Source organism: Esox lucius, chromosome 17, assembly GCF_011004845.1.
Source record: "Esox lucius isolate fEsoLuc1 chromosome 17, fEsoLuc1.pri, whole genome shotgun sequence".
Lineage (NCBI taxonomy): Eukaryota > Metazoa > Chordata > Actinopteri > Esociformes > Esocidae > Esox > Esox lucius.
The window spans coordinates 17,539,927-17,554,878 of NC_047585.1; the positions used below are offsets into that span (position 1 = coordinate 17,539,927).

The following is a 14,952-nucleotide window of genomic DNA, read 5'->3' on the forward strand; positions in this document are numbered from 1 at the left end:
CATAACACCCCCTCCCATAAAAATCTGAAACCAATAAGGACCCAAAACAAAACCCAACAGCACCTCAAACAAATACAACTTATCAAAAAACATAAATAAGGTTTTAAACCTAAGACTGTACCAACCAAAAGATACTTGAGGTCCACCTCATGACACCAACCAAATCACCTGACTTCTTCCAACATCAGCAATCACAGAGCCTGTAAGTAATCAAGAGAATATGAATGGAGTTAGAGGGACATGAGTGAAAGCCAGAGCAACAGGAAGGGCAAAAGAAAAAAAGGCATCTGAAACTGTACGCACAGGAAATGTCATTAGCAACCACGTTTTCCACATCTTTTACCTTTCATACATTCAGGTGGAACGCCAGAATGCTGTGAAGGAAAGTACGGGGTTTGTGGTCAGCATTAACACCAATAGGTGTCCTCTCCAACTAAATAATTAAACTGATAACTATTAAACTAAAAGTTTAATAGTCAGCTAAGAAGTAGCCTCACATTTTCAAAACCACGCTGACAGCAGGAAGACTAGATGAAATTGTTTCTCTTCTTCAACTGATCAGTCAGGGTTTCTAAAACAGTGGATACATTTCAATTAAGTTTCAAAACCTTGGTACCCAATCGTAGCTAGGATCCGTCGCAGCTGACAAATTAATAGCAGCCACTTTAGCATACACTGGGAGAACAAGGCCCTGCCCGACTACTCAGCCTAGGTAGGTCACTGTTCAGCCAAACGCTCAGAGCTCTTATTCGCACCAGATGTAGCTCCCAAGAGTCACTGTAAACAACCACAACATCTAGTTAAACTGCACAACTTTCAAGGCCAATGATCACCCTATTCGTAGACTTTGATGAGTCCCTGAGATATTTGTCACTAAGCTCAACATAATACTCACTCTAAAAAAGCTGACCATAAATACAATTAGCAATTCTTCAGAAGGAGGCCTAACACAGTACTCAAGACACCACAAAAGTAAATAAGTATCCCAAACCTGCAGATCAACCACCCTAATGAGCAGATCAACCACCGAAAATGAGCAGATCAACCACCCTAATGAGCAGATTGACAGAAGAACAAGAGGCATCACAGCTGACTTGACAGTGGAAAACAAGCAAGTCTGACTTCCCCAAATCCTATAGTTAAACTCAACCCTCATCTCCAGTGGCTTTGTGGCAGGTATTTATGCAATAAATCCCATTGGCAAGGAAGAGGAACCAGCTCATTGATAAAAAAAAAAAAAAAAAACCTTGGATGTGCTTGAGACAATTGCTGACAGCTACACCACACAGTAACAAACAACGCCCAACGTGCTCCCCGACTACTCAAATGAAAATATCAAAACAACATCATAATAATAAAACAGGATAAAAACATAGGAAGCTATAAAAGCTGCAGGGCTAAACAGTGTAGTTAAGTGCTCAGTCAAAGGCGTGTGAAAAGAGTAGTGTTTTTAACCTGGATTTAAAAATGTATACACTTGGGGCACGTCAAAGATCTTCTGGTAGTTTATTCCAGTTGTGTACAGCATAACTGCTAAACGCAGTTTGGCCACGTTTAGTTTGGACTGGGCTCTACAAGCTTACCTGAGTTCATGGATCTAAGAGCCCTGCTCGGTTTATATTCAAACATATCAGGAATTTATTCGGGGACTAAACCATTCAGTGATTTATAAACTAAAAGCACCACTATAATCTATTCTGTAACTGACTAGAAGCCTGTACAAAGTTTTAAGAGCCGGAGAGATGTGCTCTGTTCTCTTGCACCTGGTTAACATTCTAGCAGCAGCATTCTGAATGAGCTGCAGCTGTTTTACAGTCTTTTTGGGGAGCCCAGTTAAGAGGCCATTACAGTAGTCAACCCTACTAGAGAAAACAGCATAGATGAGCTTCTTTTGGTCTTTTTGGGATGCCAAGCCCTTGATTCTGGCTATATTTTTTAAATGATATAATGCTGTTTTGGCAGACAGAGCAAGAGTTCCGTTAGAGTATTTTCTCTCTCTTTCCTCATAATATCCAGTTACTGTATACAAGTGTACAGAAATCATGTATACATATTATTAAAAATATTTAGGCTACAAGGGACCTAAAGTCTCTTAATCAACTTGCCTGGTTAAATAACTAAAATATTTTAAAATGACCATTTGTTGAAAAGACAAATGCTTGTTTGTTACCAGGTGGTAAAGAGAGCACATGTGTACATAGATTATTATAGCCACTTGTTGAAGAGAGAACATCTATACCAATACTATAAACAACCAAGTGTTAAATTAAACATGTATATATTATTATTGCCAGTTGAAGAGTGAGCATTGATACCAATAATATTATAACCAGGTGGTAAGGAGAGAACAGATACTGATATTATTATAACCAGCTGGTAAAGAGAGAACATCTATACAGCCCCAGTACCCAAGCAGAGGGCCCATCCATAAATCAACATAACTCATAGTTTCTTATCCTCTGGCTATATTGTTCCAATTTAATAGTGAAGCTACTGTGAAACGTCTGTTTTATTGGCTTCTCTGTTTAATGCTGCCTGTCCCTATTGGCAAGCCCAGTTGCCTCGTGCTTCCTATATCTGATTCAGAGTGTAAAGCTGTCAGCGCCTAATCACATTGCTGGATACGTTTCAGGGATCCATCAAGAGACCGTAGAAAACTGATGGCCTAATTTAACCGCAGGTTGATGTGGATTGTGTTAAATGGAAGTACATACAGGTAGTCAGAACACTGATCTGTTGTTAATAGAGGATACTGGTTACTGGCCCCTCTGATTGTACTTCCCTAGCTCTAAATTCTGCCTTATTTCGTCCTTGTCACTTCAAGTTATATCTCCCCCTTCCACCCGCATCGATCACCTGTCTCTTTCTTTGTCTCACTCTCTATCACTCTGCTTTTCACAGATGCGCTCGGACGGGCGAGTGCTGAAGACGGAGCAGGGTCTGCTGCTGCGCTCCCTCCAGCCGTCCGACTCCGGGGTGTACCAGTGTACCGCCACAGAGAAGAACTTCAAACACACCCTGGTCAAGCTGCAGCTGGTGGTCCTGTCCGGCCGCGCCGTCAACAACGTCTTGGTGGAGGGCGGGGAACCGGGTCCGTCTCCGCTCCAGGCCAGCGCCGGCCAGTACAAGGATCTGCTGACTATCCTGAGCCAGCCAGAGATGGGCCTGATCAATCAGTACTGCCAGGATTACTGGCAGATGGGAGACCTTATGATGGGAGCCATCAAGGGAAAAGACATGAAAGAGCTCAAGGAGCAGAAGAAACCGCGCAACCGTCGACATCATGGGGAGGACGACGACGACGAGGAGGAAGATGAGGAGAGGGAGGAGGAGGTGGAAACATGAGAGGTCTCTCAACTGAGCCAAACCTTAATGGCACCCCATGGAATCTGGGAAAGACTCAATTAAAGAGTGATGAGGTGAAAGAAAATGGAAAAACTACAAACAAAATGGAACTGGAAAAAATAAACCCCAAACAAACCCCACATCCCTTTTAACAATAAAGTATATGATACACAGTATTTATTGTAGGTTGTATATAGTATCATTCTGTGGATTTCTTTGTACTTATAGAAAAATGCTCTGTGTATAGGTACCTTTTGGGCAAATATTGTTATAAATGTTATTAATTTTATTATTGTTGTTAATGTCATTACAAAAATCGCATTTCCATCGTTTGCCATTGACAGCTCTGTTTAGAATGTAAACTGGCATAGAAAGGCTGAAAGAAGGTCATCATAAAGTAGAGAAATGTCAGAGCGGAACTGGAATACATCTCCTTAACAGTTCCCTTTGACTGAATGTCAGTACTCATTTTGGGCTCACCAGGAATTGTTTGAACTTACAGTAACCCCACCCTCACTGCATTATGACCGTTCACTTCAATGGCAGAAGATGTACAAATAAACCCACTACTTGGATAGCTGACAATTATTCCTGTGAACTTGGGTGCAAAATGATTGTCGAATTCCCCTTTCTGAATTGTTGGCTCCCCAATTATAGTAGGATGATGTTTTTCATTGGACTTCCTCTACTGTCTGTGATATTTTCTGTGGCAAACTAATAGCTATGAATGTGGGTTGCTATGTAGCCTGTTTATACAATGAAAAATTACCACAGGAAAGATGCACAATTCATACAACATTTTCCAGGCAACTAATATTTGTTGGAGTGAAAGGTTGGTAATAAGACTGTCATTGAATGACCAGGGTAATCAAATAGCTAGGTTGTTGAAAAAGGATGAACAAGTTGTGTTTTGCACAAAGGGCATTATTTTTACTTTCAAAAGATTGGCCTGAATCTTATGGAAGGTGTAATATACAGAAAACATTGGCCCGTGCCAAAACTAGCACACTGGCCAGATAAAATAAATTGTATTTGACAAAATAAAGCACAATTCAGTGAGATGAGGCAATGCCCAGATCACAGTCAATAAGCAGCCATGTTGGTCCTAAGACTCATACTTTTTCATGTATCAGTGCATTTAATTTGGATCCTTTGACATAACATGTGAAAAGAAACCGAGCATTGTGACACTAACCAAAATACTTGGGAAGCTGGCTTTTCATTGTGTGCATGAGTATGTATTTGTACTGTAATTATGAAACAAAAAACGGTGGTAGTTTCTGTTCAGATGTACAGTCTGGTCGATGTCAGAAAGCCTGAGGGAAAGCCTCGGAGAAACAAGTTGGAGAACTACTATGTGTAATATACCTGTTGATATGTTCTCTTTTCCACTCATCACTATGGGATATTATTAATTTCCAGAATAAATCCAGACAGCCCCCTGTTACTCTCCTCCAGTTGAAAACAGGGTGTTACAGCATAAAGACGTTGTACATTTCTTGGTATTTTTCAGATGTCCCTAGTTTGAGCGTTTTTGTATTTTGTTGTGTTTGTTTTATTTGTGCTATCAGTTAAGACTTTATAAAAAAAACAAAATGCACCAATGTGATGTTATTGTATTGTGTAAATGATTTTCTCTTCCCTTTCCATTGGTGTTGCTGACTAATAAATTAAAGCTCTATATTTTATACAAATGGAACGCTCTATGTTTATTCTGAAGGTATGATCTTTCAATATCATAGTTTGTGTAAACAACTCTCCAATTCTCTACAGAGAGAATCATTTGTGGAGGATTAATTAATCATTGCAGCTTGACTGACAGTGATGATCTATTATTATATTGGGAATCCTCTGAGGAAATAAGTCTGTAGAGCTGTACTTTATCATTTTTGCATGGGATTATCCACTCACGTTTGAATACTGAATCGCATAGCCTATTCCGCCTCCAGTGGATATCTAGTTGATATCTTCAGGAATAATGTATACTTGAAATCTGATTATACAAGATTCGATTTGTTACCGGATACAGCAATATACAGCACCACTCCTAATATTTCTTAAATCAATATGTATGGCAGCCATTCCATTCCAGTGTCTGTTAAATTCCAACACAAGCACACCTCATTTTACTTAATGAGGTACTGCTTAGGTGATTACCTGAACCCAATCTAATTTAATTTGGGAAAGTATAAAAACCACTTCTGTGGTCATCACTATCCTCTTGCAATAGGACCGGCTGGATGGCAAAAACAGTGCAAGTAGTACCTCAAAGGAATAAAAAAATAAATACTATTCAGCATGACAAAAGAGTTGAAAAGTAATGCTTTGAGTGAGGAAAAGGGTTCAATTCTGGCTTACTGGCAGAGGGATACAGTGAGCGGCAGGTTGCTCCCAACATGACCGTAGAGGAATGGAGTAAGGTCATCTTCTCTGAAAAGTCACATTTTCAGCTTTGCCCAACACCTGGTCGTTTGATGGTTAGAAGGAGACCTGGAGAGGCCTACAAGGCACAGTGTCTCGCAACCACTGTGTGAAATTTGGTGAAGGATCTGTGATGAACTGGGGATGTCTTTGAGAAGGACGCATGAATCAAGCCAAGTACAAGGTTATCCTGGAAGAACACCTGTTACCTTCTGCTCTGACAATGTTCCCCAACTCTGATAATTGGTTTTTCCAGCATGACAATGCTCCATGCCGCACAGACAGGTCAATCAAGGTGTGGATGGGGGACCACCAGATCAAGAACCTGTCATGGCCAGCCCAAGACCTGAACCACAGTGAAAATCTCTGGAATTTGATCAAGATGAAGATGGATGGTCACAAGGCAACAAACAAAGCTGAGCTATTGAATTTTTAAATACACAAGTTAATTAACATAGGCCTACTCATCAGAGGTAGGTTTTCATCCGCTTTCGGAAGATTGCCGAACGTACAGCAAGCATTTTCTGTATTAATGACACATTTGGATCTAATAAATATTTAGGTCCAATTGGCATATTTTAAATTCTGGAGAAATATAGCCAACCTTGCATACCACTGTAAACACCGGGTAGTGATTACACACAAAAAAATGTGAATGTGTAATATGAATTTCATCATAGATACTCTTATGCTCGGAATGTACATATTGGATCTGACGAAGAGGACGTCTAGCTATCAAGTTCATGATGAATCAAGTCCTTGACAGGAGGATTTGCCATGGATAAGACCATGGGTCTTCGACTGTGATCAGGTCAGAATAGCATACATGGTTAAAGCAGGCCCTGGACAATATTCACTCCTCAGTCTAGACGAATTTATAAAGTACCCCTATACATAGGCGCCGATTTATGTTTTCCTCCGTGGGTGCTCATAGGCGCACGCCATTTATATATATATATATATATATATATATATTCGTGGGTGCTCGCTATTTTCCGTGGGTGCTCGAGCCCCGGAGCACCCACGGTTTCGGCGCCTATGCCCCTATAACCCGCACATTTCTAAAGATAGGCCTACTAGTACGGGCCTATCTTACTTCGCAAAATAATGTATCAACAGCTATTTACAACCTGTAGAATATCAGTACGAGTTTACCACAGTTAATCCATAGACAATACATCTATGAATTAATCTTTGCCTCCGGTCGCGATCTAGAGAGCTTCAATAATTGATACGTCATAATAGACAGCCGATTTACAGGAATTTGGTATGGAAGCAGTTAATGTTTGTTACTCCTGATGGTCGCATGCGCGATAATTTTACCAAGTTAATTGTTTTGAGATTAAGGGAAATACGTAGAGAAGAAACCTTTCAGGTAGGTTTATCTTATTAGTAAATATTTTTACTCAAAATCGATTAGCCTATGTGGATAGAATTCTGGGGGAACATTTTTAAATCTGATGCATTTCAAAAATATATTTCCTAGGGGAAGTTTGGTAATTAATGTAGTTGGTACGCTATCCATTCTTTTTTATTTTTGTCCTTGGGAGGGTTTCATATTTTAAAAAGTGTAGGGCAGGGTTGTGTTATTTGTAAACAATTGCAATATTTCTATTAGCTTTTCAGAATAGTTGATTATTATCTCAACACCGTCGCCATCATGCGTACAACCCCTAGCCTACAGGCTATTCAAGATGGGCAAGGAAGAGCGCAGCATTGTAAAGTTCAGACCTAACCGCGGCAGTTGCTGCGTCGTATGCGAGTAGCGAAGAACACGTGATCAAGTGCCCTCTAGAGAGCCCCAACATGCGAGAAAACGTGATGTACATCCCTAATAGGCACCCTTCCAATGGAGAAATTATTATGCAGTGCCCTATGGGGTGCCCCTATTTGTGAGAAAATGTGATTAAGTGTCTTAGTGGACGCCCTTCCAATGAAGATAATGTGATGCAGTGCCATGTAGGCTGCCCTACATGCTAGAAAATGTGTTGGTCTCTACGTGCTCGGACATGCAAGACAATGTGCCCTCATGGGATGCCTCTATGGTGGAAAATGCCCTCCTGGTGCCCCCTGTTTTTATATTTTATATTAACAGTTTAGTGGCAGCATGATTCTATCTCAATTTAATTTCTGTTGAGCCAATAAACTCATCCAGTTTTTCTAATCGTTAGTATGTGGAAGTTAAAAAGTTAGCATGTAGAACATAAAAGTATAAAAACTATTCCAATGAGTTTATTGGTTTCAAAAGTGAGTGGAAATGAGGTAGAATCGTCTCTTGGGTGGAGTACCCTTTTATTTTTGGTACAATCCTCGCCACACCAGCTTTAGAATATTCAGGTGTCAGTGGGTTTAGAGTGCAGTCTGAGCTGTAACCTTCACATCCCACTACAGTGTGTGAAGTAGTTTACTTAGCAATATGTGTTACATTTAAACCAACGGAAAGATTGCAGCTTACTTAAGATACATTACTAATGTGTGTAGACTGCTTTTTCTCGTTTGTTTTGGTTTTTAAGCTGTATACTATGTTATACAATATGCTAGAGTATGCCTTGCTAGGTAGTTTACTACTACCAAGCAGAAAGTGTAGTAATACGATTACCACTTTATTTTAAGAATGTGAAATGTCGTAATAATAGTAGAGAATTATTTATTTCAGCTTATATTTCATTTCATTCCATTCCCAGTGGGTCAGAAGTTTACATACACTCAATTAGTATTTGGTATTATTGTCTTAACTTGTTTAACGTGGACCAAACCTTTCAGGTAGCATTCTACAAGGTTCCTACAATAAGTTGGGTGATTTTTGGCCTATTCCTTCTGACAGAACTGGTGTAACCAAGTTAGGTTTGTAGGCCTCCTTGCTCGTGCAAGCTTTTCAATTCTGCACAAAAAATGTCTATAGGATTGAGGTCAGGGCTTTGTGATGGCCACTCCACTACCTTTCCTTTGTTTTCCTTAAGCCATTTGCCTTGGGGTCATTGCTTGGGGTCCATTTGGTAGACCCATTTGCAACCAAGCTTTAACTTCCTGACTGATGTCTTGAGATGTTGCTTCAAAATATCCACATCATTATCCTTACTCATGATGTAATTTATTTCTGGAGCACAGGTCCCTCCTGCAGCAAAGCACTCCCACAACATGATGCTTCCACCCCAGGGCTTCACGGTTGGGAAGGTGATCTTAGGCTTGCAAGCCTCCCACTTTTTCCTCCGAACACAACATTGGTCATTATGGCCAAACAGTTAATTTTTGTTACATCAGACCAGAGGACGTTTCTCTAAAACGTAAGATCTTTGTCCCCGTGTGCAATTGCAACCCGTAGTCTGGCTTTTTTATGGCGGTTTTGGAGCAGTGGCATCTTCCTTGCTGAGCAGCCTTTCAGGTTATGTTGATATAGGACTTGTTTTACTGTGGATATACACTCACCTTAAGGATTATTAGGAACACCTGTTCAATTTCTCATGAATGCAATTATCTAATCAACCAATCACATGGCAGTTGCTTCAATGCATTTAGGGGTGTGGTCCTGGTCAAGACAATCTCCTGAACTCCAAAATGAATGTCAGAATGGGAAAGAAAGGTGATTTAAGCAATTTTGAGCGTGGCATGATTGTTGGTGCCAGACGGGCTGGTCTGAGTATTTCACAATCTGCTCAGTTACTGGGATTTTCACGCACAACCATTTCTAGGGTTTACAAAGAATGGTGTGAAAAGGGAAAAACATCCAGTATGCGGCAGTCCTGTGGGCGAAAATGCCTTATTGATGCTAGAGGTCAGAGGAGAATGGGCCGACTGATTCAAGCTGATATAAGAGCAACTTTGACTGAAATAACCACTCGTTACAACCAAGGTATGCAGCAAAGCATTTGTGAAGCCACAACATGCACAACCTTGAGGCAGATGGGCTACAACAGCAGAAGACTCCACTGGGTACCACTCATCTCCACTACAAATAGGAAAAAGAGGCTACAATATGCACAAGCTCACCAAAATTGGACAGTTGAAGACTGAAAGAATGTTGCCTGGTCTGATGAGTCTCGATTTCTGTTGAGACATTCAGATGGTAGAGTCAGAATTTGACGTAAACAGAATGAGAACATGGATCCATCATGCCTTGTTACCACTGTGCAGGCTGGTGGTGGGGGTGTAATGGTGTGGGAGATGTTTTCTTGGCACACTTTAGGCCCCTTAGTGCCAATTGGGCATTGTTTCTGACCATGTCCATCCCTTTATGACTACCATGTACCCATCCTCTGATGGCTACTTCCAGCAGGATAATGCACCATGTCACAATGCTCGAATCATTTCAAATTGGTTTCTTGAACATGACAATGAGTTCACTGTACTGAAATGGCCCCCACAGTCAACAGATCTCAACCCAATAGAGCATCTTTGGGATGTGGTGGAACGGGAGCTTCGTGCCCTGGATGTGCATCCCACAAATCTCCATTAACTGCAAGATGCTATCCTATCAATATGGGCCAACATTTCTAAAGAATGCTTTCAGCACCTTGTTGAATCAATGCCACGTAGAATGAAGGCAGTTCTGAATGCGAAAGGGGGTCAAACACAGTATTAGTATGGTGTTCCTAATAATCCTTTAGGTGAGTGTAGATACTTTTGTACCTGTTTCCTCCAGCATCTTCACAAGGTCCTTTGCTGTTCTTCTGGGATTGATTTGCACTTTTCGCACCAAAGTACGTTCATCTTTAGGAGACAGAACACGTCTCCTTCCTGAGCGGTATGACAGCTGCGTGGTCCCATGGTGTTTATACTTGCGTTCTATTGTTTGTACAGATGAACGTGGTACCTTCAGGCATTTGGAAATTGCTCCCAAGGATGAACCAGACTTGTGGAGGTCTACAATTAAAGAGGTCTTAGCTGATTTCTTTAGATTTTCTCATGATGTCAACTAAACAGGCACTGAGTGTTAAGGTAGACCTTGAAATACATCCAAAGGTACACCTCCAGTTGACTCAGATTATGTCAATTAGCCTACGGCACAGTCAACATAGTGTATGTAAACTTCTGACCCACTGGAATTGTGAATTATAGGTGAAATAATCTGTAAACAATTGTTGGAAAAATTGCTTGTGTCATGCACAAAGTAGATGTCCTAACCGACTTGCCAAAACTATAGTCTGTTAACATGAAATCTGTTGAGTGGCCGTAAAATTAGTTTCAATTACTTCAACCTACTGTACACTGAGGGAAAAAAATATTTTATCCCCTGCTGATTTTGTACGTTTGCCCACTGACAAAGAAATTATTATTCTATCATTTTAATGGTAGGTTTATTTGAACAGTGAAAGACAGAATGACCCCAAAAAAATCTAGAAAAACACATATAAATTGATTTGCATTATAATGAGTGAAATAAGTATACGACCCCTTTGCAAAACATGACTGCAAAACCCTTGTTGGCAATCACAGAGGTTAGACATTTCTTCTAGTTGGCCACCAGGTTTGCACACATCTCAGGAGGGATTTTGTCCCACTCCTCTTTGGAGATCATCTCCAAGTCATTAAGGTTTCGAGGCTGACATTTGGCAACTCGAACCTTCAGCTCCCTCCACAGATTTTCTATGGGATTAAGGTCTGGAGTCTGGCTAGGCCACTCCAAGACCTTAATGTTCTTCTTCTTGAGCCACTCCTTTGTTGCCTTGGCCGTGTGTTTTGGGTCATTGTCATGCTGGATTATCCATCCACGACCCATTTTCAATGCCCTGGCTGAGGGAAGGAGGTTCTCACCCAAGATTTGACGGTACATGGCCCCGTCCATCGTCCCTTTGATGCTGTGAAGTTGTCCTGTCCCCTTAGCAGAAAACACCCCCAAAGCATAGTTTCCACCTCCATGTTTGACGGTGGGGATGGTGTTCTTGGGGTCATAGGCAGCATTCCTCCTCCTCCAAACACAGCGAGTTGAGTTGATGCCAAATAGTTAGATTTTGGTCTCATCTGACCACAACACTTACAACAATTTCTTTGAATCATTCAGATGTTCATTGTCAAACTTCAGACAGGCCTGTACATGTGCTTTCTTGAGCAGGGGCACCTTGTGGGCGCTGCAGGATTTCAGTCCTGCGCAGCGTAGTGTTTTACCAGTTGTTTTCTTGGTGACTATGGTCCCAGCTGCCTTGAGATCATTGACAAGATCCTCCCGTGTAGTTATGGGCTGATTTCTCACCGTTTTCATGATAATTGCAACTCCACAATGTAAGATCTTGCATGGAGCCCCAGACTGAGGGAGATTGACAGTTCTTTTGTTTCTTCCATTTGCAAATAATCGCACCAACTGTTGTCACCTTCTCACCAAGCTCCTTGGCGATGGTCTTGTAGCCCATTCCAGCCTTGTGTAGTTCTACAATCTTGTCCTTGACATCCTTGGACAGCTCTTTGGTCTTTGCCATGGTGGAGAGTTTGGAATCTGATTGATTACTTCTGTGGACTGGTGTCTTTTATACAGGTAATAAACTGAGATTAGGAACACCCCCTTTAAGAGTGTGCTCCCAATCTCAGCTCGTTACCTGTATAAAAGACACCTGTCAGCCAGAAATCTTTCTAATTGAGAGGGGATCAAATAGTTATTTCACTCGTTAAAATGCAAATCCATTTATATTTTTTTTTACATGTGTATTTCTGGATTTCTTGTTGTTATTCTGTCTCTCACTGTTCAAATAAAACTACCATTAAAATTATAGACTGATAATTTTTTGTCAGTGGGCAAACGTACAAAATCAGCAGGTTATCAAATAATTGTTTTCCCTCATTGTGAGTAAACTTCCAACTTCAACTGTACAGCTTATTCTCAGTGACATTGTGTGTGTGCACATGTGTGAGTCACATAATAAAACCATTTTAATCTGGAACTGTTTCACCATGAATGCATCACACATTTCTGCGTGTTGGTGCCCACCTTATGCAGCTAGTGCCTTTTTTTTTGCCCCTGCCCCCCCTGCCACAAAGCCTGTCATTGCATACACCAGGGCTTTTCTCTTCAACCTCATTTGTGACTAACCCAATTAATCTTTTCGTACAGCTAATTATTAGAATCAGATGTGCTAAATTAGAGTTGAAGAGGACAGTAGATCTGCAGGAACAGGGTTGGGCAGCCCTGGCATACACAATATGTGCACCCATGTGCAGTTTTGTGTCATTCTTGAACTTAACTGCTCCTAACCTTGTTTCAGGGCTTTTTGCATAGTGTGCACAGCGCATTTGAACGGACATGTTTGGGAACTCATTTGCTGCTGCGTAATCATTGTGGAACAATTTTGCGCGCCAAAAACAAACACGTTTGTACTTTGTCCACCCGCTTTAATGCTAGCAGTCAAGTTGCATGTCAAAAAGAAAATTAAACATCCATTATAGCGCTTCATAAATGAAGGGAAAAAGGCTGGCATGTGGGAATGTTTTGATGTTGCCTAGTTTAAACTTGCCACTCAATTTTGAAGAATGACATAAGAACTGGCAACTCCTGGCCAGCATGAACTTGACTGAAGTGGCAAATTCCAACTTGCAAAACAATCCTATGACATTGTTTCAAACTTTCCCATGATACTTACCACCAAACATAGACCTAAATCAGGGACCATAGCCATTTGTGTTGCTTTCTAAGAGATGTTATGCCATTTAACAAAAATACCTCAGTGAATTATGAAGACCTGGGTCCGGTTGCACCAGATGGATGTCTTGAATGTTTATTTGGCTATGTCTTGATTAGAATTTACACCTGCTACACCAAATAACAATAATTATTTGTAACCAGTCATACTTAAAACCAGTGTAAGCAATTCTGCGTTCATGAGATCAGGAGATTCATGGTGTTAGTTGCTAGGCAGTGACTTTTGATTAGTTACAGATAATTTCTTACAAAGAATAACATCAGGCGCATTGGAGACAAAAAAAAGAAAAGGAATCTTTTCAGACTCAGAAATTAGGACTAAACATCTCGAAATACAACCACTTCAAACAAAAAGACAAATTAAGTCTATAATTATGTCTAGAATCAGGCGTATAGGCTAATTTTACATTACTAATTTTCACCACCTTGTTCAGAAATTGGCTTATAATCAGTCTGTAACGTTCAGGGTAATGCGTGGTTTCTCTTTGACATCCGCAGATTTAATTTCAACAGATCACAGAATTAAGTGGAAAATCTGCACTGAACTTTGCCGATAACACATTAATTGACAATGATGCAATTGCAACTTATCTGTGTGGTTGTTTCACTCAGCTCTTTTATAATGTATGCAGTTACTGGAAGTATGTTTTATTTTGGAAGATATTATCTTGCTTTGCAAAGTAATGTATTTATATGCATTGGTGGTTTTAATGATTTGGGGGCCCTAGGCAGAGACTGGTTGAGGCTCCAAACAATCTATTTTTTACCTATTGTCATTATCAAAGCCATACTGACTGTCACGGTTGAGGGAAATGATGTGAGGCAGAGAGCAGGTAAAGGAAGTAATTTCTTGAATTATCTTTGCCAAAATAACAAAGAAGAAAACAACCGTGAACTGAAGCATCCAATACAATCAATGACCGACAAACTAAGGGGAAAACAAGGGCCACTTAAATAGGATCTCCAACCAGAGGCAATAGGGAGCAGCTGCCTCCGATTTGGAATAATTAAACATAAGCGTGCAGAAACGCCAAAAGGCACCTCTGCAGTCAGGCCCTGACTGTATCCTCCAGGCACATAGAGATGCCTAAAGGCACCCCAGCCAGGACATGACACTGACAACATTTTGAACATACCTTTTTTGTTGTACTGAAGTTTTGTTGTTGTTCGGTCTCAAACATAAAACATTTATTAGAAGGCATGATTTAATTTGAGTATCGTTTTGAGTAACATGATCAGATCTTAAGACAAAAAAATAAGTATAAAAAAAACAATTTATTGTTTTATTTTTACTAATCTATTTCAGTTTGAATTTTCCCGGGGTCCTAGGCCTCCTGGGGTCATAGGCGGCAGCCTACCTTGCATAACCCCCACTGTTTATATGTAGCCTATTCCCAACCCACAGAATTTCTGTGCAAGTTTTCAACTGTTACAGTCAGGGATGCGCTCTCCCTATTAGGCAAGATTAGACAGCCACCCTTTTTCCTGGTAAGGGACCTCCCATATGTGCACATGCTACATGTTTTATGGGCACAATCATAGAATTCCATTCTACGCCTACC

General features: G+C 40.6%; 1 protein-coding gene across 4 annotated transcripts in view; it reads left to right on the top strand.

Moving 5' to 3' along the window:
- The window catches only part of sema3fb (sema domain, immunoglobulin domain (Ig), short basic domain, secreted, (semaphorin) 3Fb), a 56,145-nt gene extending 52,394 nt beyond the window's left edge, over nucleotides 1-3,751 (top strand). For all 4 annotated transcript variants that reach the window (XM_010882038.3, XM_010882039.3, XM_010882040.3 and 1 more), the window contains one exon: nucleotides 2,902-3,751. In XM_010882038.3, the coding sequence (XP_010880340.1) occupies nucleotides 2,902-3,345 (444 nt within the window). In that variant the 3' untranslated portion in view covers nucleotides 3,346-3,751. The remainder of the gene's footprint in view (nucleotides 1-2,901) is intronic.
- The last annotated feature ends 11,201 nt before the right edge of the window (nucleotides 3,752-14,952 follow it).